Source organism: Ovis aries, chromosome 2, assembly GCF_016772045.2.
Source record: "Ovis aries strain OAR_USU_Benz2616 breed Rambouillet chromosome 2, ARS-UI_Ramb_v3.0, whole genome shotgun sequence".
Lineage (NCBI taxonomy): Eukaryota > Metazoa > Chordata > Mammalia > Artiodactyla > Bovidae > Ovis > Ovis aries.
In genome coordinates, this window is record NC_056055.1 from 233,750,914 (window position 1) to 233,778,191 (window position 27,278).

The 27,278-nt window shown below is 39.4% G+C and overlaps 1 protein-coding gene across 8 annotated transcripts in view; it reads left to right on the forward strand.

Annotated features, from left to right (window-relative positions):
- Nucleotides 1–27,278, forward strand: part of DIS3L2 (DIS3 like 3'-5' exoribonuclease 2) — a 357,732-nt gene that overhangs the window by 139,302 nt on the left and 191,152 nt on the right. For 7 of the 8 annotated variants that reach the window (XM_060410516.1, XM_042244406.1, XM_042244405.1 and 4 more), the window contains 2 exons: nucleotides 8,731–8,831; nucleotides 10,581–10,828. In XM_060410516.1, coding sequence (XP_060266499.1) covers nucleotides 8,731–8,831; nucleotides 10,581–10,828 — 349 coding nt within the window. Of the gene's footprint in view, nucleotides 1–8,730; nucleotides 8,832–10,580; nucleotides 10,829–26,674; nucleotides 26,852–27,278 lie in introns of those variants that run through there. The other variant, XM_060410518.1, reaches the window with a different exon arrangement.

Consider the following 27,278-nt stretch of genomic DNA (forward strand, 5'->3'; position numbering starts at 1 on the left):
TTTTTGCCCAATTCCTTGCTTTTTTTCACATTGCTTTCACTTAGCATCACAGTCTAATCATCTGAAAAGCCGATGAGTTTGCAAGTGTTCAGAATCATCAGCCTTGTCAATTCATTGCTTATGTATGAGAAAGCCAAATCAGAATCATTTTTAAGTAAGTGGCAATGCCAGCTCCAGCAGACCATGGTGTTTTACTTTTTGAATGTTTAAAATAGAAGTTTCAGATAATCAGTGTAAAGAGATTAGGATTTCACTGGATTTTTCCTCTTAGAGTATTTCTTGGAGAACATCATGAGCAGTTGCTGTACTTGTAGTGTGTCTAGTTTTTAGAAAGTTCTCTTTTTTAGATGAAGAATATTGGTGGTCGCTAGTTTCTAGACATTTTTAACTAGAAGGGGCCACAGAATGCATGGGGCCAGCTCTGCCTTCAATATGGCAAAACTGAAGACTGAGGGCCACACGGCCTTTTCCTTTGTTGAGGACTGCCAGCAACTCTGCCCTATTCTAGTAATTCATCAAGGAGCTTTATTGTTCTGTCAAAGCATTCTTCCTGATATTCAATCAAAGGTCTTTTAACGTAAGCTCCTTTTCTTGTACTAGGTCATTCATAGTGATGCAAACACACTTAGCAACATCCTTCTCAGAAATTTCTCTCAGATTTTGCCTTTGTTTACTCCCACTGCCACCATCTTAATTTAGATTCTGATTGTGTCTTGCCTAGCCTGTAAACCCAGCTTTCAAAGATCTCTTTAACTGTTGTTTCTCTGCTCCAGAATACTACCAAATTCAGAGCTATAAAATGTATGTGTCCCTGGCCTTTATAGTGCTTGGTAGGATAGTATCTAAACTCTCCAGAAAGCAGGAATAGAAGGAACATACCTCAACATAATAAAAGCTATATATGACAAACCCACAGCAAACATTATCCTCAATGGTGAAAAATTGAAAGCATTTCCCCTAAAGTCAGGAACAAGACAAAGGTGTCCACTTTCACCACTACTGTTCAACATAGTTCTGGAAGTTTTGGCCATAGCAATCAGAGCAGAAAAAGAAATAAAAGGAATCCAAATTGGAAAAGAAGAAGTAAAACTCTCACTGTTTGCAGATGACATGATCCTCTACATGGAAAACCCTAAAGACTCCACCAGAAAATTACTAGAGCTAATCAATGAATATAGTAAAGTTGCAGGATATAAAATCAACACACAGAAATCCCTTGCATTCCTATACAGGAATAATGAGAAAGTAGAAAAAGAAATTAAGGAAACAATTCCATTCACCATTGCAACGAAAAGAATAAAATACTTAGGAATATATCTACCTAAAGAAACTAAAGACCTATATATAGAAAACTATAAAACACTGATGAAAGAAATCAAAGAGGACACTAGTAGATGGAGAAATAGACCATGTTCATGGATCAGAAGAATCAATATAGTGAAAATGAGTATACTACCCAAAGCAATTTACAAATTCAATGCAATCCCTATCAAGCTACCAGCCACATTTTTCACAGAACTAGAACAAATAATTTCAAGATTTGTATGGAAATACAAAAACCTCGAATAGCCAAAGCAATCTTTAGAAAGAAGAATGGAACTGGAGGAATCAACTTGCCTGACTTCAGGCTCTACTACAAAGCCACAGTCATCAAGACAGTATGGTACTGGCACAAAGACAGAAATAGAGATCAGTGGAACAAAATAGAAAGCCCAGAGATAAATCCACACACGTATGGACACCTTATCTTTGACAAAGGAGGCAAGAATATACAATGGAGTAAAGACAATCTCTTTAACAAGTGGTGCTGGGAAAACTGGTCAACCACTTGTAAAAGAATGAAACTAGATCACTTTCTAACACCGCACACAAAAATAAACTCAAAATGGATTAAAGATCTAAATGTAAGATCAGAAACTATAAAACTCCTAGAGGAGAACATAGGCAAAACACTCTCAGACATACATCACAGCAGGATCCTCCATGATCCACCTCCCAGAATTCTGGAAATAAAAGCAAAAATAAACAAATGGGATCTAATTAAAATTAAAAGCTTCTGCACAACAAAGGAAAATATAAGCAAGGTGAAAAGACAGCCTTCTGAATGGGAGAAAATAATAGCAAATGAAGCAACTGACAAACAACTAATCTCAAAAATATACAAGCAACTTATGCAGCTCAATTCCAGAAAAATAAATGACCCAATCAAAAAATGGGCCAAAGAACTAAATAGACATTTCTCCAAAGAAGACATACGGATGGCTAACAAACACATGAAAAGATGCTCAACATCACTCATTATTAGAGAAATGCAAATCAAAACCACAATGAGGTACCACTTCACACCAGTCAGAATGTCTGCGATCCAAAAATCTGCAAGCAATAAATGCTGGAGAGGGTGTGGAGAAAGGGAACCCTCCTACACTGTTGGTGGGAATGCAAACTAGTACAGCCACTATGGAGAACAGTGTGGAGATTCCTTAAAAAATTGCAAATAGAACTACCTTATGACCCAGCAATCCCACTGCTGGGCATACACACCAAGGAAACCAGAATTGAGACACATGTACCCCAATGTTCATCGCAGCACTGTTTATAATAGCCAGGACATGGAAACAACCTAGATGTCCATCAGCAGATGAATGGATAAGAAAGCTGTGGTACATATACACAATGGAGTATTACTCAGCCATAAAAAAGAATTCATTTGAATCAGTTCTGATGAGATGGATGAAACTGGAGCCGATTATACAGAGTGAAGTAAGCCAGAAAGAAAAACACCAATACAGTATACTAACACATATATATGGAATTTAGGAAGATGGCAATGATGACCCTGTATGCAAGACAGGATAAAAGACACAGATGTGTATAACGGATTTTTGGACTCAGAGGGAGAGGGAGAGGGTGGGATGATTTGGGAGAATGGCGTTCTAACATGTATACTATCATGTAAGAATTGAATCGCCAGTCTATGTCTGACGCAGGATACAGCATGCTTGGGGCTGGTGCATGGGGATGACCCAGAGAGATGTTATGGGGAGGGAAGTGGGAGGAGGGTTCATGTTTGGGAATGCATGTAAGAATTAAAGATTTTTAAATTTAAAAAATAAAAACTAAAAAAAAAAAAAAAAGAACTACCTTATGACCCAGCAATCCCACCACTGGGCATACACACCGAGGAAACCAGAATTGAAAGAGACACATGTACCCCAATGTTCATCACAGCACTGTTTATAATAGCCAGGACATGGAAACAACCTAGATGTCCATCAGCAGATGAATGGATAAGAAAGCTGTGGTACATATACACAATGGAGTATTACTCAGCCGTTAAAAAGAATTCATTTGAATCAGTTCTGATGAGATGGATGAAACTGGAGCCGATTATACAGAGTGAAGTAAGCCAGAAAGAAAAACACCAATACAGTATACTAACACATATATATGGAATTTAGAAAGATGGCAATGACGACCCTGTATTCAAGACAGGAAAAAAGACACAGATGTATATAACGGACTTTTGGACTCAGAGGGAGAGGGAGAGGGTGGGATGATTTGGGAGAATGGCATTCTAACATGTATACTATCATGTAAGAATTGAATCGCCAGTCTATGTCTGACGCAGGATACAGCATGCTTGGGGCTGGTGCATGGGGATGACCCAGAGAGATGTTATGGGGAGGGAGGTGGGAGGGGGTTCATGTTTGGGAACGCATGTAAGAATTAAAGATTTTAAAATTAAAAAATAAATAAATAAATAAACCATTTATATCTTAAAAATAATAATAATAATAATAAACCTACCAGTTTCACTGTAAGGACCTGTGTGTTCGGTTCCGTTCGGTTCAGTTCAGTTCAGTTGCTCAGTCGTGTCTGACTCTTTGCGACCCCATGGACTGCAGCATGCCAGGTTTCCCTGTCTATCACCAACTCCTGGAGCTTGCTCAAACTCATGTCCATGTGTGTTAGGAAGTATGTTCTGCTGAGAGTAGCATTAAATCCTAAAATATCACTGACTTAAATAAGAAGATTTATTTCTAGCTCACAGAAAAGAAGAACAGAGGTAGACAGGTCAAGTCTTGTAGGATAGCTCCATAGTCTTCAACTGTGTTGTGCTTCTCTGCACAGTAGAATGCACCTTTGACCTGTAGCCTCTAGGACCAAGATGAGTGCACGAGGGCCAGCTCTCACATCCAGATTCCAGCCAGCAAGAAGGAAGAAAGGAGAAAAGGCTGTGCCTCCATCCTTTAAATCACAACTTTAATCTTCGTCTTCCTTTACCATGTCAGACTCTTTCACAGCTCTGGGCCACTGTACCAGGGCTGGCCTTTACCTGGAATGCCCTTCAACTTTCTTTGTTCAAAACATCTGTATATCCTTCAAGTCCCAACTCACTTCCTCAGTGAATCGTTCTTTCTTCCTTAACAGTGGCAGTACATCACTCCAAACTCGGGCATGTGTCAGTGCTTGAGCTTCATGAACTTACCAGCCGAAGTGGCTAGGGTTTGGATTTCTTCTCTGTGGCTTGTGCTGTGAAATATAAATATGGTTCAGTTCAGTTCAATCACTCAGCCGTGTCTGACTATTTGCAACCCCATGGACTGCAGCACCCCAGGCCTCCCTGTCCATTACGAACTCCTGGAGTTTACCCAAACTTATGTCCATTGAGTTGGTGATGCCATCTAACCATCTCATCCTTTGTCATCCCCTTCTCCTCCCACCTTCAATCTTTCCAGCATCAGGGTCTTTTCAAATAAGTCAGTTCTTTGCATCATGTGGCCAAAGTATTGGCGTTTCAGCTTCAACATCAGTCCTTCCAATGAACATTCAGGACTGATCTCCTTTAGGATGGTCTGGTTGGACCTCCTTGCTGTCCAAGGGACTCTCAAGAGTCTTCTCCAACACCACAGTTCAAAAGCATCAATTATTCAGCACTCAGCTTTCTTTATAGTCCAACTCTCACATCCATACATGACTGCTGGAAAAACCATAGCCTTGACTAGATGGACCTTTGTTGGCAAAGTAATGTCTCTGCTTTTTAATATGCTGTCTAGGTTCGTCATAACTTTCCTTCCAAGGGGTGAGCGTCTTTTAATTTCATGGCTGTATCACCATCTTCAGTGATTTTGGAGCCCCAAAAAATAGTCTGCCACTGTTTCCCCATCTATTGCCCTAAAGCAATGGGACTGGATGCCATGATCTAGTTTTCTGAATGTTGAGCTTTAAGCCAACTTTTTCACTCTCCTCTTTCACTTTCATCAAGAGGCTCTTTAGTTATTCACTGTCTGCCATAAAGGTGGTATCATCTGTATATCTGAGGTTATTGATGTTCTTGGCATATAAATAATACTTCGAGCCAGGGTTCAGATCTCTTTTCTTGAGTTCCAGAACTTCATGTTGAACTGCTTACTCAATATCATCACTTGTAGGTCTCACTGGTGGCTTCTCAAATGGAACCTCCTCTGAAATACTGATTGAACTCCTGATTTTCACCTCCTCTAGTCTTCCCTGTGCCAGCAATTCCTCCATCAACCGAGCTGAAGATATCAGAAAGCTGAAGTAATCCTTCATTTCTTACATGTAATAATCCTCACACTCTCATATTTAATTACCACCAAAGTCTATTAGTTCAGCCCCCAAATATGTCTTAAATTGATCATTTTAGTTCCATCTCCGGTGCCGGCCTTATAGCACTATCTTCTTGTGTCTGGACTTGGCAGTAGCTCTTCACTGGCCTCCCTACATCCACCCTCTTAGGTTGGCCCAATCTCAAGTCAGGCAGTAACTTTCTTGAACAAAATCCTTAGCCAGCTTCCTAATGTATGCAGGTTTAAACTCAGGATCCTTAACTTCTGCAGGGCCCCATCTGACTTGACTCCTGTCTACCTTTCATTTCCATTTCTTGCCACGCCTTTTCTTGCTCACGTGCTCCAGCCTATTGGTCTTTCCGTTCCTTGACCGTGCCTAGGACTTCACACCTCCACCCCTTCCCAAGTACCATTCCCCACCCAGGGTCTTTTGTCCCCTTCCTCACTCCTACACACAGCTCCTCATGTCTCAACTCAAATGTCACTTGCACACAGGGCCTTTCTGTGACTTCTTAATCTAAATCCTATGTTCTCTGTTGTTCCTCCTTGCCAGTGTTCATTCTTAGCATTTATCACAGTTTGTAACTTCATATTGATCGAGTGTGTATTTATTGAATATCACTCCAGTGTTAAACTGTGTGTTCCCTAAGAGCTGGGATCATCTTTCTTTTATTCACACTGAATCCTCAATGCCCAATGCTAATAAATACACATGGAATAAATATAATAAATGGTCTTGTGATTAAACAATGCAGTAGGTTCTCTCATTAAATTGACAGCTTTGCTATTTGATATGCCAAGATGTAGGTTTGTTGGAAACTTATTGAGGTGACTCACTTTTCTAACCTGGCAGTGTGTTTCTTCCCATTTATTGAACATATTTTTGGTGCTCACCTGTAAGGCTACAGGCTTCAGTTTAACTTATAATATTGGAATGCATCTTTGTCTGCACAAGCCTTATTTCTGCCAGGATATCCATATGCAGCATGCAGGGCTTCCCTGTCCTTCATTATCTCCTGGAGCTTGCTCACACTCATGTCTGCTTAGTCAGTGATGCCATCCAACCATCTTAGCCTCTGTTGTCCCCTTCTCCTCCTGCCCTCAGTCTTCCCTAGCATCAAGGTCTTTTCCAGTGAATCAGCTCTTTGCATCAGGTGGCCAAAGTATTGGAGCTTCAGCTTCAGTATCAGTCCTTCCAATGAATATTCAGGGTTGATATCCTTTATGATTGACTGGTTTGATCTCTTTGCTGTCCAAGGGACTCTCAAGAGTCTTCTCCAGCAATCCTTATGAACATAGACCCTGAAAAGGTCATCTCTGAAAATCATGATTGGCCACTTCCTCTTTTTTTTTTTTTAATGCAACCTGGCATAACCATTAGAACAGAAGAGTTGCTTATGGTTGGAATGGAATCTGAAGCAATAGTCATCTTAAGATGGAGCCATCAGTGACCATCACAGAAAGCTGCCTGCCCAGGATTTTGGGCTATTTTGGAAACCCCCTCACTACCTTTTCTTGATTGCCAGGTCTTGATATCAGACATCTAGGTAGAGTATACTTGTTCGTGGTAATTCCAGCCTCCTAATCTTTCCTGAATTTACCTTGTTCTGCGCAACACATTGACAAGATATGTTATAGGATAGGTCAACAATTTGTATAGGTTTTTTTTTTCTCCCTAAGAGTGTCAGTCTTCCCTGGTAGCTCAATTAGTAAAGAATCTGCCTGCAGTGCAGGAGACCTGGGTTCAATCCCTGGGTTGGGATCCCCTGGAGAAGGAAATGGTAACCCACTCCAGTATTCTTGCCTGGAAAATCCCATGGAGGGGAGGAGCCTCGTGGGCTATAGTCCATGGGGTTGCAAACAGTTGAATAAGACTTAGCAACTAAACTACCAAGAGTATAAAAAAGGTTGTTCTGGAAGCATATGATACATTTGGAATCCTGAACTTGGTCTAAAATAAAAGATGAACTTAGATGATTACCCTCTTTTACTGATAAACATGATGATTGACAATGGGAAAGTTTTCATTTGTTTTTCTTTTCAGAAAACAGTAAGAATTCTGCTTTCAATGGGCACTAGGTAGGTAGATTTTAGCATAGATGGAAAAGCATACAGTTGATGGTTCTTAAGCCCCAGTAGGTCAGATCATGTCAGTGTTTCCAGAGTACGCCCAGAGTAAAATTGGCTTTCAGCTGAGCCTTTGCTAAGAGGCCAGTCCTGAAAAGGATTTATTTATTTATTTTGGCCATAATAATGTCTAAATGATGATAAGTACAAGTCTCTCTTAGCTAGCTGGAGTGGGTCCCACATGAATTGGTTGTGACTCCTAACATCTAGAAACTCCAGGATAGTTGGATAAGAATATTTTGTGGGGGAAATCTAATGTAACACATGAAAATATAAAATATTAAATGTTCAGAAGTGTGTAATTTGCTTCTTTTTTTTTCATGAGTGGTTTTAATACTTCTGGTCCAGAGCCTAAATCCCTCTTTACTGGAGAGATGTGGTTTCAGTTTTTTGGGTGAATGTGCATTTTATAAGTTTTTAAGAAAGGAAATTAAACATTAAAAGACTGTAAGTACTTTACTCTTTATATAATGTCACTAAGAAAAGCCAGGAAAATCAGGGTTGGGTTTTTTATTTGTTTATTTAATAAATATAATCTGTTTTCCACCATTTTGCTTGTTATGGCTGGTACCAAAGTACTTTTAAAAGTTAACATTTATTTTGATTTTGTTTTATTTCAGCAGATGTACATATAAGTTAACATGTCTCTCTTCTTCCTTGTGGATGGGGACAGTGTATAGCATTTAGTTTTTTTGGCATTTTGACACAGGCGATTTAGTTTAATTGAACATATCTCCACTTATATGATGCCTAATATATGAATAATGTTAAACAGATAAAGTGTGGCCTGCTGAGTGTGAGCATTAATACAAGTTGGTGACGTAATTGACCTTAGCCAAGTCGCCTAACCACTGTGGGCCCGGGTTTCCTTTTCTGTAAAATGAGTAGTTTGGGGTAAATGGTATCCAGGAATCCTTGCGGCTCTGAGTTTAAAAACACCATGAGTCTGTATGCCTCATACTCTGCATCTACCTGATGTCTCCTCTTCTTCTGTTCTCTTGTCTTAAATTAGGCAAAGAGGATGCTGGTGCACCAGTGATAAAAGATGAGAACACCTTCACATCACAGGACTCCAGAGTGTTACCAGAGAAGTCGCTGCAGAGATCAGCAAAGGTCTTTGCCTGTTTCTTTCACTTGTCTCGCTTGTAGCTTCTTCCTCTTGCAGGCCTTGCATACAATTCAGTTAGGACTGTAGTTGCTCAGTTCATCAGAAAAGTCAATGGAAGCAGGGAATCATAAAAAGTGAATCTTTTAAATATATATATATATATAAACTTTAAGCATGTACCTATATATTCACTTGCCTGTCTTTGCCTGAAGGGCCAAGGCCCTTTCTTGGTGTATGGAGGTATTTATTGAGGTTCTGTGTTATCTTTCTGCATAAACTGCACTATAATTTCTGGTTTGTTTTATTTAAAGCAGAGTGAGAATTTAGGCACTGGTGAAGCAATATGAGTGTAGATGCCTAGATTTTTACAGTTTTTGGCTCCAGTGGCTTTTATTGTTGTCATGCTGCTGCTGCTGCTGCTAAGTCGCTTCGGTCGTGTCTGACTCTGTGCGACCCCAAAGACGGCAGCCCACCAGGCTCCCCTGTCCCTGGGATTCTCCAGGCAAGAACACTGGAGTGGGCTGCCATTTCCTTCTCCAGTGCATGAAAGTGAAAAGTGAAAGTGAAGTCGCTGACCATATCTAATTCAAAAGTAAGTTTTTAATAAAGTATTTTTTAGTTCCTCCAAAGCATTTAATTTAGTTATCATAGTAACAAACCAATTTATTTGTTTGCATTTTTTTTCCATAATTCAACTTTATTTTTTAATGATATATGCAGGTGACATACTCAGATATGGGATCAGATGCAGCTGATCCTCGCTATGGGGATAGCTCCGGGTAGAAGAAGTGGTACCAAGGGTGAAGTGTGTGAGAGCACGTGGTCTCCCCTCTTTTGGCACGTGTACCCTGGGAGTGCAGTGTTGACACTCAGTCTAGCAAGTTGGTTAGGAGAGTGTCTCCTGCATACCGACATGGGGAATTTCTAAATTATATTACATATATATTATTGCCCACCCCCCACCCAGCCAAGTACCCATTCAGTTACCTAGATCTTTATTTTAAGAAGCATTTTGAATACTAACCATATACTAGGCAACTTGATAGGTGTGAAAGATTATAACGAATGGAAAGACCATGGGCTGGATCTGGCTCACAAATTTGTGCCTTAAAAAAAAAAGAAATACTTCAGTTTTTTAATTTTTTGGCCACACCATGCAGCTTGTAGGATCTTAGTTCCCCAACCCTGGACTGAACCTGGGTCCTCGGCAATGTAGTGGTAGTGGAATCCTAACCACTGGACCACCAGGGAATTCTCACAAATTTTTGTTTGACCTATGCAATATTTAAAAATTTTGACTTAGTAGCTTTCATTTAAAAAAAAAATGGTGTGGTTTGAGTTAAAAAAGAAAATCAGGCTTCTGGCTTCTCTCGACAAAACAAAACATCTGGGAACACTGGGCCGCATTCTTAAATGACTTCGACTTTGGTCAGAACTGAGTAGAGGCAACCTCTGTAGATGGAATTTGTGATCTGCAATTTGCTGCTGCCCCCCAATGGTGCTCCCTCTATTTTTTTTTTTTTTTTTGGGTATAGTTTCTTAGTTTGAACTAAAATTACCAGGCAAACAGTACTCATATGCAAAACTGACACTGTGGTAAAGTCATTTAGTCACAGAGCATCACTGAGAAGTATTTCAGTAGGGCTCGGAGGAACTCTTGGACCCAGCGAGGTGACCAGGTAACGTTTTGCCTTCTCCCAACTGTTGTCTAGTACTGTAGATGAACAACATATATGTATCCTTGGTATTTTCAGGTGGTTTACATCTTGGAGAAAAAGCACTCACGTGCAGCGACTGGCTTCCTCAAACTCTTGGCTGATAAGAACAGTGAACTGTTTAGGAAATATGCCTTGTTTTCTCCCTCGGACCACCGGGTGCCTAGAATATACGTGCCTCTCAAGGACTGTCCGCAGGACTTTGTGACCCGGCCCAAAGACTATGCCAACACGCTGTTCATCTGCCGCATTATGGACTGGAAGGAGGACAGCAACTTTGCCCTAGGGTAGGTGACAGTACAACCTTTGGCGAGAAAAACTACCGAAATCAGACACAATTTGGTTTAGGTAACATTTAGATAAACATTTTTGTGTGTATTTTAATTATTATTTCTTCATTAAAACATGGGTCCTAGGCATATTTTGCTCCTAGTTCCTCAGAAATGGCCCTTAGCTACCACCTCAACTGGTCACCTATAGGTTCCTTGAATTGCCAGGCATTCACCCTTTTTGTTTATTTCTGTTTTTTTGGCGTAAAACATAAGTACATTCTAAGCCTCGACTTACTTCCTGTTATGCTATGAATCCTGTTTGTACTTGTGAATTTGCAAAGAATTCATTGCATCCAACAGTCACATCCCTCCTTTCAGACACTAGTGTTAAAATATGTGAAATTGGAGGCATATTCATGGGACCTCAGTTTCCCAGGCTTAAAAACTAAGAATGTAAAGATATGTTTGAATGATGTGCTTTTTTGGTATTGATCCTTCAGAGGTTTCCTGGAGGAAGAAATGGCAACCCACTCCAGTATTCTTGCCTGGAGAATCCCATGGATCCAGGAGCCTGGCGGGCTATAGTCCATGGGGTTGCAAAAAGTCAGACACGACTGAGCAGCTAACACTTCAGAGGTTTCACTTAATAGTATTCAATGTTAAATCTCCCTGCCAAAAGCAGGGGAAGGGTGCCATGTTTTTAGGGAATCTTTCAGAAACCAATCTCACTTAAGTATAGATTCTATAGCCACAGAGCATCATCACTAGCCACTTCATTATCATCTGAAGAAGCTGCTGGACCCAGCTGTTTGAGCAAATGCTGCGCCTGTTCCCTTCTTACAATTGATGTTCATTTTGAAAGAGAAGCAGTATTAAGTTTTAGCTATATCTGTAGCCCTTTATTATGGGTGGCATCTGGTTTATGCTTCACAGGAAATGCAAATGAAGGCATAAAAGCTGGAAGAGTTTGCTCTGATGCTACTCTCAGCCTGATTTGGTGCCTTGCTGTTGGCCAGCTAACTTGTACAGGACGGACCCTCCTGGGAACGTTCCTTGGTTATGAGTGTCAACACAATGGATGGCCACCAAGTGCAGCCTTGATGAAGTTTATTCTCTGCTTAGCCTTTTATGGTTAGTGAAGAAAAGCAGGTCATATCTGTGTGTCCTAATAATGCAATTTAAAATATACTATCCTGGGACATCCCTGGTGGTCTGGTGGCTAAGACCCTACACTTCCAATGCAGGGAGCCCGGGTTTGCTCCCTGATTAGGGAGCTAGATCCCACATGCTACAACTAAAAGTTGGCATGCCACAGCTAAAATTTCCACATACAGCAACTAAGACCTCCTGGTGCAGCCAAATAAATAATGAATATATTTTATAAATATATACTATCCTGGGCCACTTTCTCAGTGATTTGAACATCACCGCTATTGATATGTTCTCAGAGACACTCAGGAGCACTTGCACTTTCTTTTCTGTTCTCAAGTGATGTGATTGCAGTGTCATAATTTTGAAGCCTAACTCATTATCCAAAAGTGACGTCAACCCTTTGAGCCCTAAATAGCCCTTCTCAGCAGCTTGCCAGTTTCTCACCATCCACTCAAAAGGGTCGATAATGGCTGTGCCACCTGGCCCTGGTGGTTGTGCCCGCCACTGTCTGCTTGGCAGTGAAAAGGGAACATTTCACATCAAGGCAGGAAATCCAGCCTTGTCTTTATCTGCCTTTCTGTCATATCCCATTGTGTATACTTGATTGGGTTACTTCCTTAGTTTTTGAGCTGTAAGGGTGTAGTCAGGGTATAGTCAGGAAATCTTCACAGACTGAGTTTCTTATTGTTCAAATGGCCCTTCAGGTGCTATTACTTCATCAAATGATGAAGCCTTACTTCATCAAAAACTCTTTTCTTGTGGGTAAAGTACAACAGTAATCAAAAAAGGAGTTGAGTCTTTGAAGCAGCAAGGACATTTGCTGAATCCAGAAAACTAGTATTTTAAAATAATAACCATATGTTATATATAAAAAATTAAAGATTCTCCTATTTAGATGGAAAGGTGTGCTTTTTCTCTACCTTCTTACTATAAAGACATTAAAAATTGTCTTTTATGCAAGTAAACCTGTTAAAAAGTCTTTGTGGAAAAGAGAAAATTTATCTTTGGAAGTAAAGTGCGGCAAGTTTCCACGATGCAGTTCCCTGCTGACGTCTGTCTCACGGCGGGTGCAGGCCACAGCTGTTGCCCGTTGGTGGTCGCCTTGCCATTTTGTTCTGGCTATCAGTTACTGATCTTCAGGAGCTGAGGTCACCATTTCCCAGCCAGGCGTGCTGTGCTATGGCTGCCTGGGTTTCCTTTCTCATCCTTGCTAGGTTTTGACCAGGAGTGTGGAGGTAGTGCTTGCTACAGGTATGAATGTGTGTGGTTTGCTTCCATAGAAATCACGCCTCAAAACCAAGTTTAACCAAAATGCCTTCCTTTTGAATTTGTTCTCTGCCCCAACACTCTATCCTTGAGAATTATTGAACCGCTACCTATACAGTTGCCATGGATCATCCAAGTCCAAAGCCATTTACTTCATCTATAGTTAAATTCAGTTCACAAGACAGGTGTTAATCGTATGTGTAAGTTGCTGCTATATTATGTGAGAAATACAAAGGTAAATAAGCCCTGGTTTCTTTAGAGAAATTATAGCCTAATGCAGAAGGACTTTATATAAATGTCGTGGGGTTAATTGTTTTCTAGGAAATAGACTGCTGCTTGTACTAATTGAAGTGAAAGTGGCGGTTGGTGTAAGGAATTGGTGGTTTGCCTAAAGCCCAGGGCAGTGAGTATAGCACGTCTCATGGGGAATTCAGAACTAACAAGGTAGCAAAGGAAACAAAGCTTCTGTCTCAACCACCCTGACCAGTCCAGCCACCACACAGCATCTTTTCTTTACCCCGTTCTGCACATGAGCTGTATTTTTCTGCTCTTTTCCACACAGTAGCCATTTCCCTTCTCAATAACACACATGGCCCCCAAATGGTACTGCCCGTCCCCTGCAGGTCACACACTGAAGTCTAGAGCACAGAATTTCTAGAGTAGAAAATCTTAATTGGTCTATTGAGACAGTTATTTGCTCAACAATTTTAAACAGAGCTGGGGGGTCCAAGGTCCCATGATCCACTGCCTGATTATCAGGGACCATGGGACTCAACTCTCTCGCGTGGAATGTGAACAAAGCAGATGGATTGAATGGCCTGTCTTTTTAGCCCTATGTATAATACAAGGCAGAATGCTATATGTTCTTCTAGGAATAAAATGCTTTTCTGAAAGTGTAGAGAAGGTGGATGAAGGGGGAAGTCTAGAGTTGTTTCTTGGAGAGTGGAAGCCTCTTTGCTAAAGAATCATTCTGACTGGGAGTCCAGAGTAGGTGGGAAGGGCCGTGGCTGGAAGCAAGCCAGATGTCACACTGAGATGAGATGCGAAAACCTGAAGTGAAGGAGCCGTACAGAGGGAGTCAGAAGGAATGAAAAGAGTCAGGGGTGAGGAAGAAGCAAATTTTCTCAGACATGGTGACCAGCTGGAAATGGGGCATGAAGGAGAAGGACAGAATCTTGAATGAACTCTCAGGCTTCTGATTGGGTGACTGGATAGATAATGACAATGGCATTTAATCATGATTCACCAAGAGCATCTTTATCTCTTGCTGTTCCCTTCGCTTGTGCCTCATTGCTTGCCATTTCATTGCTAACTCTGTTCATAGCTCCAAACTTCTGCACCCAGCACTTCCTTTCTCAGCAGTGGCTTTCTCCTCTCTGTAGTGTTTAGTGAAATACTCAACTTTTAAACTTAAGTCAGTTATCTGCTCAGAGAGTGTTCCCTGACTGAGTCTTCTATCATGGGTACTCCCATCATTTCTAATAATATCACTCTTACAGCTCTTGTCTGTATTACAGTTGCTTGTGTAAGTTACTTACTTAGCCATGAGCTTCTTTAGGACAAGGATACTCAGTGAATGTTTACTGGCTGATCAGATAGGTAGATGAAAATGATTTGGTGACCCCAGGGTCTTTAGCCATGTTGACTAGTAAGATATTGTACCATAAATCAAACTAGAAAACATGAGTGGTTTAGAACAGAAGGTGATGAGAACCAAGGTTCTTTGGCTTCAAAATCAACACTTGATAACAACATCCAGTCAGTATATAAACTCAGGGGGGAACCCCAAGTTTGGAATTTTTAACAGAAAGGTTAAGTAGAATATGCACATTAATAGACTATATAATTTCAGTAGCTTTGGAAGGGGCCTTCAGGAGGCTGTCAGTCTTGGTGCCTCCGTCAGTGTAAGCATTGCTTCCCTGGCACTCCCAGTAGCACCAAAGTGCCAGTTAAGACGAAAGAAAGAAAGAAAGAAAGAAAGAAAGAAAGAAAGAAAGAGAGTGAAGTTGCTCAGTCGTATCCGACTCTTTGCGACCTCATGGACTGCAGCCTGCCAGACTCCTCCGTCCATGGGATTTTCCAGGCAAGAATCCTGGAGTGGGTTGCCATTTCCTTCTCCAGGGGATCTTCCTGACCCAGGATTGAACCTGGGTCTCCCACACTGCAGGCAGACTCTTTACCATCCGCACCACCAGGGTAGCCCATTTAAGGGGAGTCCAAAGAGTATTACAGTACAAGAAACTTCTGGTTGTTAAAAAGTTATTTTTTATTTTGTTCTTGGAATAGTCATGAGAGATTTCAGTTGAGCCCTATTCACCTGTGTGTATGTATATATATCATATACCACACTTTCATGAATCTCAATCCTGTAATGCTATCAAAAGCCTAAAGGTAATCTGTTCTTGAGGAACTCTCACTGGCTTCTGGGCATCACTGCTTTTTGCTATGTATCACAACATACTTAGTACTTTTTATATTTAGTACTAGAACTCTTGTCCAAGATACTTAAAAAGCCACATTTGCTTCCTTGCTGGAATGATTTGTAATTATATAATCAGACTTACAGTTTTAAGAGCTTCCCAACTCTCATGAAGGGATAACTAGAAAGTTTGGGATGGACATGTACACACTGCTATACTGAAAATGGATAACCAATGAGGACCTACCGTATAGCGCGTGGAACTCTGCTCAGTGTTGTGTCAGCCTGGATGGGAGGGGAGTTTGGGGGAGGATGGATACTTGTATATATGTGTGTATGGCTGAGTCCCTTCACTGTCAACCAAAACCATCATAACGTTTTTTAATTGGCTATACCCCAATACAAAATAAAAAGTTTAATTAAAAAAAAAAGAGCTTCCCAACTCTCTTAAGTCATTTTTTCCTTTAGAAACTCTTACAGTTGAATTCATGCCTGTATTTTCTCAGATTTTTGTGAAATCTGTTCTCCTAAAGTCTAGAGTTTACAGTCCAAGCCTTTCCTCCCAGGATGTCATGAGCATGGAGATACCAAGATCACTTTCTCCTAGATTGGTCATAGTTTCTTCTTCTGGAATATTTAAAGATAAATCTTGAAGAAAATGGAAAAGTTTTACAGCAACTACTGTGAAAAACATAATAGTGTTTCTTGGCAACATTGAAGACTGACTAAAGATCTATGGCATGAATTGACACAAAGCAAACTGACATATTTTATTCCACTAATACCATAAACTAGCAAAGTTTGGCAGCTTTGAGGGCTGAGAAAGAGGAAGATGAATAGGTCAGTGCGTGTGCCGCATGGGTGAAAAGCTTGGTGTTGAAGATGGGATTGTCCAGGCTTAATGTCATGGCACCACACATTTTAAGAGAGGGAATGGACAACAACTTGCATGGGAGAGGACTGGGTGAGGTGGAAGGAGGGGAAGGGGAGTTCTGATTGACGGCGCGTGTGGTGAGGAGGGAAGTGGTTGATGGGGAAGGGAACCGTTCTGGTATCTTCTTCAACTCTTGCCTTTGTACCCTTAACATTTCAGTCATCAGACCATCAGATACATTTGTTGACTGACAGAAGCAAATACTTTTACTCTTCTATTCAGGTTTGATAGATGCAACATTTCTTATGCAGTAGATATGAATTTGAGAGGTGGACATTACATTAACGTGTATTTAGGAAGATGAAACAATAACTAGGTTGGTAGAAAAAAACAAACAGGATACATTGGTTTGTTTCATGGAAGCATAGCCTATAAGATTAGTAAATTGAAAAATATCTCCATCCAGTCCTTCCCCCTGTGCAGAGTATTTCACCTTTTCAAGAGGATGTTCGTTGTCTGAAGACTCTCCTGGGGAAGAGGCTGTGTTACGTAATCCTGAAAACTTGTATTACCAAACTCAGACTTTGTAAGACCTTTTCAGGAGGAGTGACTCTATCTTGGCTGGTGGAAATGAAACAAATTAGTCTGAGGAGGGGGCTCTTTCTGTGTGACTGTTGGGCTCTACCTCGTGGCTTCTGAGGACTCACTTTGGAAAAAGCTATGTGTGCAACACTGAGAGAGCATCTTGGTCCAAACAGAGCAAAAGTGAAAGGAGTGGAAGAGAGTAGTCCTGATGTAGGCTTTGCTTCCGAGTCGTTCCCTCCTTGCACCACATGCAATCATTAACACTTCTTCCATGGTTGTCAGCTTCATCCACAATCTTCTTGAAAATATTAAAGTATTAGAGAAGCTTAGCTACTATCAGCCTTCTCCTTTACCCCTTAAATGCTTTCAGCCTCCTCTTTGCTCCCTTCACATTGACGTTAAACTCTTTACTGTCAATCTTCTGGGCCTTCCCTAAAATCAAACGTTGTTGAGCCTTGCTTCTCTTCCGCATTTTATCATCACTAATCTGCCCAAGCTTTTTCTAAAATCCCCAGTTCCTTACTGACTTTTGCTGCATCATAATACTGAGCCAGAAAAGGGGAAATGATGTGTTCTTTTCTCTTGATTTTAGAAAATAATACCTAAAATGATACAGCTCAAGTCTTTGCCACACTCTGTTTTCACTGGGTCTCGTTACTGAAGTTCCGAGCCCTAAATGCGGCCGTGTTTATTGTTTTCCACTTGCAGGTTCTCAGGGATCGGATACCATTGTGTCTGTTTGCATAGAGTTTCCAGCGTGGGCCAGTATACATGAAGGCGTGAGGGCAATAATGATAGTGACGATCACTGTAAGAGGGTAGGGCTGCCTTTCTGTGTGTAGCTGAGTTTTAAGGCTAAAACTTGATGAGCAGTTGTGATGGAAAAGGAGGATGAATGGCTTGCAACACCAGTGTTGACTGTTGCTTTTCCAGTTTTCTTTAAGGCCCAGGGGCCAATTTGTAGGACCTTCTTGTCTTAATTTCTCCTGCCTGTAGCTGGTCTTTTCCCTCGGTAAGGTTTTAATGGCACATTACCCAGAACAGTGAACCCTAAAAATGCTGATTTGTATAGAATGTTTACATGTACACATAGCTCCCAACTGTAAGGAGCTAGAAATGTTTCAGCTCTGTCCTGATTAATTTTATAGTAGGACCCAGTTGTCATGTCATGGATTGTGAATGGGAAGAGTATGTGTGGAAGAACTCTGGTGAATGAGAAAAATTGAGGTAGTTATCATTTAAATTATTCTAACTAGGAAAGCTTTCTCATATCTATTTGTTATTGCAGTAGCAAAATTTTTAGAAAATTTTAATTTTTTCCAGTATATATATGCTATAAACTTAATATTATTTAAAATATATACTATAGAAAGTGAGATATTTCCAGAATTTCATCCCCTGAAATAATCACTATTAAGGGTTTGGTATATATTTGTCTAAAATATTATTTTTAAAATATTTATTAACATCAATTGCAAAATGTGTTTCACAGTTAAAAGAATAAATGTAACATTTATGTGATTTTTGAGTTCTGGTATTTAAACCAACCCTTGAACTCACCACCCAAATTAAGGAATCTGTCACAATAGTGTTAAAACTCCCTGTGTGTTCCTCTCTATCCTAACCCCTAATGTTATCCCAAGAGGTAACCATTGTCTCAGACATATGCTATTCCTTATAATTTGCTCATATTTATGTCCCTGAAAGTGTTAGTTTTGCTTGTTTCTGAACCTTATAAAAAAATACAAATACAAGGCTACACATATTCTTCTTTGACTTGCCTTTTTTTCTTTTAACATTATGTTTCCAAGATGCATTCATATATTTCATTCATTTTAATTCATAAAATTTCTATTTGCAGAAATATAATTTATTTATCTAGCAGTAAAGAGTAGGACTTGACTTAGCAACTGAACAGATGACAACAAATTACTAATGAGATTGAGCATCTTTTCATATATTTATAGTCATTATGTTTCCTCTCTTAGAGACTATCTCTGTGTCTTTACTCATATTTTTTCCACAGTTAATTTTTTGTTTAGATAATTTAGATTTACAGAAATTGCAAAAATGGTAGAATGTTCTTATATTCTTTACCTAGCTTTTCCTTATGTGAACATCTTATCATAGAATATTTGTCAAAACTAAGAAATTAACCCTGGTACAATACTATTACATAAAGTATAAAATTTATTCAGATCTTATCAGTTTTTCTACTAACCCGCTTTTTCTTTTCGAGATTTTGGTCCAGGATTCTACTTTGCAGTTGTCATGTCATTGCAGTTTTTCCAATTTGTGACCATTTCTCAGCCTTGTTTTCTATTTTGACAATTTTGAAGAGTACTGGTCAGGAGTTTTGTAGAGTGTTTCTCAGTTTGTGTTTGTCTAATGTTTTCTCATGGTTGGATTGAGCTTAAGCGTCATTGAGAAGGATACCACAAAATGAAGTGCAGCATATCAGTGGGTACATGATATCAGTATGTATACTGGTGATGTTAACCTTGATCACTTGGCTAAGGAGCTATCTGCCAGAATCCCCAACTTTATTATTTTCCCTTATAAATATACTATTTAATATACTTGGGGTGATATTTTTGAGACTTTATAATTCTCTTTTCTTAAAATTTTACCCACTCATGTTAGCATCTTTTAAAATTTGGCCTGTTTGTCATTTGATTTTCTGGAGTTAAAAAAATACCTAGAAAGTAACCTTTTAGCAGCTAATAATATGGAAAATACCTTTTCCTTGGTTTGTGAATTGTCTGTTCATGTTGTTAATGTTGACTTCTGAAAAGCAGGCACTTAAATTGCATTTTTTAGCTTTTTGGTGCTCGTGTGTAAAGTTATAATTAATTTTTTAAGTTATAATTAATTTTTGTGTGTTAATCCTTTATCCAGCCTCATTGCTAAATCCCCTTATTAATTTTAATACTTTGGATATAGTTTCCTTTGGATTTTTTCTGTAGGTAATCGTATCATTGGTAAACAGATTTTTTTCTTTCATTCAAATCCCTAAAATATTTCTTTTTCAAGTCTTCTTGAACTGGCAACTCATAATTAAAGAGGTGATATTTTTCACATCAGTAAGTAATGTCAGGTCAATTTTGAGTGAAAGAAATAGTAGCAGGCATTTTTTTTCTTGTTCTTAATTCTTTGATATGTTAATATTAGTAACTTTGCTAATGTGGCAGCTGGTTATTAAAGGACTCAGGTGTTTACTTAGGTCCACGTCATTGGGTTTTATTTGTTTGTATTTTACCATCTTCAGTTTTCTTTTCCTTTGGAGTTTCATGCAGGAATAGAGTACATTTTTCCCAGGCTCAAGAGCATTACTTTGTTTATTCATTCAACCATCTTTTACTGGGCTCTTAAGATGAACAAAGTCTCAGTGTAAGATACAGAAACAAAGAAATGTGTATTCCCTCTAGGATGATTCTCCTCATCTATTAATAAATAAGAGATGTACCTAAAACATTGTTAGACAGCTGGAAAGAGGCATGTTCCAGGAAGGAAATAGAACCAAAGGAGAGTAATAGTTCTGAGGAGCAAGAGCTGCTCTGGGGGAGGAATGGCTCCATGGCCTTGCTGCTGTTTTCTGAGGTGAATGAGCTTGTTTTGTTCTGTGGGCCTAGTTCAACATGGAAGTCATAAAGGAAGTGCCTTTAAGATAGAGATACATTGCTTAAGGAAGGAGCTGTATAGTCCTTTTATGCTCTAGAACCAGCAGTACCATGTCAGTATGTCATGGATTTGTTATTCAGTTGCCCAGTTGTGTCCAACTCTTTGTGACCCCATGGACTGCAGCACACCAGGCCTCCCTGTCCATCACCAACTCCCGGAGTTTACTCAAACTCATGTCCATTGAGTCGGGGGTGCCATCCAACCATCTCATCCTGTGTTGTCCCCTTTTCCTCCCACCTTCAATCTTTCCCAGCATCAGGGTCTTTTCTAAGCAGTCAGTTCTTTGCATCAGGTGGCCAGAGTATTCTAGGTTCAGGTTCAGCATCAGTCCTTCCAATGAATATTCAGAACTGATTTCCTTTAGGATTGATGGGTTTGATCTCTTTGTAGTCCAAGGGACTCGCAAGAATGTTCTCCAACACCACAGTTCAAAAGCAGTGCTCAACCTTCTTTATAGTCCAGCTCTCACATCCATACATGACTACTGGAAAAAATCATAGCTTTGGGTATATGAACCTTTGTTGGCAAAGTAATGTCTCTGCTTTTTAATATGCTGTCTAGGTTGGTCATAGCTTTACTTCGAAGGAGCAAGCGTCTTAATTTCATGGCTGCAGTCACCATCTGCAGTGATTTTGAAGCCCAAGAAAATAAATGTCTCTCAGTTTCCATTGTTTCCCCATCTATTTGCCATGAAGTGATAGAACCAGATGCCATAATCTTTGTTTTTTGAATGTTGAGTTTTAAATCAACTTTTTAACTCTCCTCTTTCACTTCCATCAAGAGGCTCTTTAGTTCCTCTTCACTTTCTGCCATAAGGGTGGTGTCATCTGCATATCTGAGGTTATTGATACTTCTCCTGGCAGTCTTTATTCCAGCTTGTGCTTCCTCCAGCCCGGCATTTCACATGATGTACTCTGCATAGAAGTTGAATAAGCAAGGTAACAATAAACAGCCTTGATGTGCTCCTTTCCCAATTTGGAACCAGTCAGTTGTTTCATGTCTGGTATTAACTGTTGCTTCCTGACCTGCATACAGGTTTCTCAGGAGGAGGTAAGGTGGTCTGGTATTCCCATCCCTTTCAGAATTTTCCACAGTTTGTTGTGGTCCACACAGTCAAAGGCTTTGGCATAGTCAATAAAGCAGGAGTAGATGTTTTTCTGGAATTCTCTTGCTTTTTTGACGATCCAACAGATGTTGGCAATTTGATCTCTCCTTTTCTAAATACAGCTTGAACATCTGGAAGTTCTCGGTTCACGTACTCTTGAAGCCCAGCACAGAGAATTTTGAGCATTACTTTGCTAGCATGTGAAATGAGTGCAATTGTGCAGTAGTTTGAACATTCTTTGGCATTGCCCTTTTCTGGGATTGGAATGAAAACTGACCTTTTCCAGCCCTGTGGCCACTGCTGAGTTTTCCAAATTTGCTGGCATATTAAGTGTAGCATTTTAACAGCATCATCTGTTAGGATTAGAAATAGCTCAGTTGGAATTCCATTACCTCCACTAGCTCTGTTCATAGTGATGCTTCCTAAGGCCCACTTGACTTTGCATTCCAGAATGTCTGGTTCTAGGTGTATGATCACACCATCGTGGTTATTTGGGTCATGAAGATCTTTTTTGTACTGTTCTTCTGTGTATTCTTGCCACCTCTTCTTAATATCGTCTGCTTCTATTAGGTTCATACTGTTTCTGTCCTTTATTGTGCCCATCTGTGTATGAAATGTTCCCTTGGTGTCTCTAATTTTCTTGAAGAGATCTCTAGTCTTTCCCTTTTGTTTTTCTCTATTTCTTTCCATGTTCGCTTTGGAAGACTTTATTTCTCCATACTATTCTTTGGAACTCTGCATTCTTATGGGTATATCTTTCCTTTTCTTCCTTGTCTTTTACTTCTCTTCTTTTCTTAGCCCTTTATAAGGCCTCCTGAGGCAACCATTTTGCCTTTTTGCATTTCTTTTTCTTGGGAATGGTTTGATCACCCCCTCCTGTACAGTGTCACGAACCTCCATCCACAGTTCTTCAGACACTCTATCAGATCTAATCCCTTGACTCTGTCACTTCCACTGTATAATTGTAAGGGATTTGATTTAGGTCATACTTGAGTTGCCTATTGGTTTTCTCTACTTTCTCCAATTTAAACCTGTATTTTGCACTAAGGCGTTCATGATCTGAGCCACAGTCAGCTCCTGGTCTTGTTTTTGCTGACTGTTTAGAGCTTCTCCCTCTTTGGCTGCAAAGAATATAATCAGTCTGATTTTGGTATTGACCATCTGGTGATATCCATTTGTAGAGTCATCTCTCTGTGTTGTTGGAAGAGAGTGTTTGCTATGACCAGTGAGTTCTCTTGGCAAAACTCTGTTAGCCTTTGCCCTGCTTCATTTGGTACTCTAAGGCCAAATTTGCCTGTTATTCCAGGTATCTAGGAAATGGCAACCCACTCCAGTATTCTTGCCTGGAGAATCCCAGGGACGGGGGAGCCTGGTGGGCTGCCGTCCATGGGGTCACACAGAGTCGGACACGACTGAAGCGATTTAGCAGCAGCAGCAGCCAGGCATCTCTTTACCTGAACAACAACAATAAAGTTGGTTTTTAAGAGAATGGGCCAGACATTTTGATGTAACATTGAGTCATATTGTCCTAAAGCAACTGTTTCCATCTTTGCAGACAGTGAATGAAAGACAGAAATTACTTAGAACGTTGGAATATTTGAGCTCTAACAGATGAAAGTTACTTTCAGAATTCATATAAAATAAAATTTACAACCAAAATAAAAATATAAAATAGATCCTTCTGTTAGAGGAAAATATACAGTGTATAAATCTATTCTCTACTAGATTCTGCTTTTGTTTAGATCCTAAGACATGATGGATTTTAGAGTGGCAGCAGAATTTATAAGTAGGCAGCATATGATTCTTTCTGGGGCATCTAAGTTCTGAATGCATCTAAGTTTAATGCTGACCTGTTAGATTTTTATCTCCTGCAAGCTGTTCAGTCTATGCTGCTATCACATACATCTCAAGTGAATATCTGTAATAAATTATTTAAATATGGCACTTGAGAAATGTTTTCTGGAACTTAATAAAAATAAATATTAATTACTACTAATAGAAACTTGGAGTCATTGATCACAGTTGGAGGCCCTAATCAAAACATAATTTCGTGTTTATGAGCCATGTTCCAATTTCAATGAACAATTCAAGATTCTTTGGACTTAGAGCCTGGTGAAAAAAAATTGCCAGAACACAAAGCAAGAATAAAATTAAATGAGATGAAAGACACAGTGTTTTTTTCTTTAAATGTCAGCAAAGGGCTGATGATTGCAGTGACTTGTTCTGACACATACTAGGTCCATCATCACCTGCTTACTTTTGTCCTTTCCTTTCACCGTCTCACCCCAATGGAAGTGGATCCAGCACTAAGCACTAGTCTTTTTAAATTTTATTAATGTTACATTTATTAATATGATACAGTAACATTATATATTGTTATTTTTTAAAACTTAATTTGACAACCAGGTGTCTAATTATTTTGTATTAAACAGCTTCTTACCAAGAATGGCACAACGTATAATACTTTCTAGTATTTTTTATGCAACTTTGCTTTGTTTTTGCAATGGTTTCTTTAGCAGATTTTCACCCGATTCGTAGCCATAGTCATAATTGTGCTTATATACTTATCTATAAAGATAGAGCATAGGAAAATACTCTGAGAGCAGAATAAGTACAAAACAAGAAACTATGTTGAAATACATAGAAATAACATATGTGTGCATGATACAGATGGAAAAGTCAGTGAGGATGACTCGGCAGACATTTACAAAACACTTGTTTTCGTCCGAACATAAGGCTCAGTGCAGAACTGTGAGCGCTAGTCTTCTTTTGGAAAATTTCTCTGTCTCTCAGGAGGCTGTTGTTCTCACTTAGTAGTCTTTCAGAAAGGGTTTGTGAGAATTATATTCCCTGAGTTCTTGCCTGTTAAAAAAAACCCAAAAACTTCATCTTTAAGTCCACAAACTTCAATGATAATTTTCTGTATTAGTTTTTCCTGAGACATAGTATACCATGTCTGTAAAATTTCTTTGATTTCAGGGAAATAGTCTTAATGATATTTTTGAAAACGCTTTCTGTTTCACATATGTAGTTCCTTCCTTCAGGAATATGAATCATGCCAAAGTTTGTTCTCCTTCACCTGCCTTTCATATCTGTTTTCCTTATAATCTTTTCACACTCTTTGTATATACTTTCTAATTTCATTTTTCCCCACTTCTTCCAGACTTTTCTCTGTGACTCTTGTTTTTTTCAAATAGTGTCAGTTCTTCATTAATTTTATTTTTCCTTTCTACTTATTTCCTATTTCCTAGACATAGTTAGAGAACTAGAAATCACACTAGTTTTTATTTCCTTTTGTGAAATTTATGTCTTATGCACTTGGATCTTTACTTTGAGCTGTTCTTTAGTGGTGATATTTTCATAAAATTTTTGAGTTCTTGCTAGCATCTTTGGTCAAATGAGTAATTTATGTGTCTGCATGCACGTAAACTATGTTTTATTCTTCTCCCATTTCTCTTGCCTGTTTCTTCCTTTTTACATGAAGTATTTTTTTTAATAGAACACCTGGAATGGCTCCTCTTCCTGCCTCCCACTCCATCTTTAAATAATGAGTTCTTAGATTTTAGTGTTATATTTTTAAAGTTGGATATTACAGAATGCCTTCTGTTCAGGCATTTAAGCCCTCCATTACAAGCATAAGATAATCAGTTTTGACCACTGCAACCTCACCGAGTAGGAATAGGATGGCCACTGTGTTTTAAGGTGGCCTCACAAAAACTAAGACTCTTACCATGTCTCAGAATGTGTTTCTTTCATATTCTCTAATAAATGCTATAAGATCTGCTTTGTTGTTTATGCTTCTCCCAGAAACTGTGTATGCTGTTGGATTATATGTATGGTTAATTATTTTACATAGTTTTTAATACTATGGGGAGAATCATGTGAAATTGTGTTTTCTAGGCAAAACATGGTCAAATATATTGGTAATTTCATGTGTCTCAATATATGATTATCTTCTTTACATCATTACTTGCTACCCTTGAATCCTTATTTCTGAATCATCTCTCAGCTAACTTGAATTGCAAATAGTTTTTTTAGAAAATATTTTTTCGCTGTGTCTGGTCTTAGTTGAGGCAGAAATTCTTGACTACAAAATATTGAATGAGATAATATAATAAGCTTGAACAGTATTTGATAAATCTATGGATTATGATGCTTATATACCAGGGTGGGTAGAACAAATGAAGACATCAAGCCAAATCCAGAATTAGTGTTTCTTTTAATGGAGAAAGATTATTGCCCTCTCCATCAGAGGAGAGCTCAGCGAACTTCATCTGCCTTTACCAGGTTGGTGGGTCCTCCTGCCATGGTTCTGTATTAGAGGCTCAGAGTTGGACACAACTGAGCGACTTCACTTTCACTTTTCACTTTTCATGCATTGGAGAAGGAAATGGCAACCCACTCCAGTGTTCTTGCCTGGAGAATCCCAGGGACGGGGGAGCCTGATGGGCTGCCGTCTCTGGGGTCGCACAGAGTTGGACATGACTGAAGCGACTTAGCAGCAAGTGTGGTGGCCTGGTTGGCATTGGTGAGAGGAAGCTCATGTGTGGAGCTCATTTCCTGCTACCAGGTACTTTGTTCTGATGCCAGTTGAGCAAACACTGCAGTGCCTGGGGAAGGGGGTTGGTTGACATTTTCAAGGTAGAACATCTTGCCCCCACAGTGAGAATCTTATGCTGAGCATTCTCATGGAACACAAATAGCTATGCTCTAGGCCCATTTCTCCATGTCTGTCCCTCAGATGTCTTTGTCACCAGTCCTCCAATCTTTCTTCTTTCAGGTCCCTATCCATCTGGCTAAACTTGTAGCCACTGCCCATCAGGCCATCTTTCCTCAGCCAAAGTAGACCATGGATGTATTGCTTCAAGTTCTACCTGCAGGGAGGAAGTTTCTGCTCCACTGTCTTTTCAGAGACCATCCCTTAGAATGGATATACTACCAGAGTCCACTTATGATTCATGACAATGAAAGGTCAGTTGGAACTAGGCATCCAAGGTATTCAGACCTTTCTGCATCTTCCTGTATCTTGTATTTCCTAATCTTGTATTTCATATATATATATATATGAAATATATATCATATAACATATATCTATATATACATATATAGATAAATATATATGGTTTGGTTCTCTTGAGGCTTACTCTTTCTGATGTATTCCTACTTTTCATGTAAGAGACTTAGTGAGACTCTGAATTTAATGATGGTAGTGATTTATCACCCTTGATTTTTGTTTATTTGCTATCTTAGCCTGGAAGCTGCAATAGACTCAGAAAACATTTTTGATATACGTAGGAAGTCACTGAGTTTCCATCTTAGCCTGAAATTAAGACTTTAGAGGTTGAGCACATAATTCTTTTGTTTCTATCCTCTTGGTTTTCCAC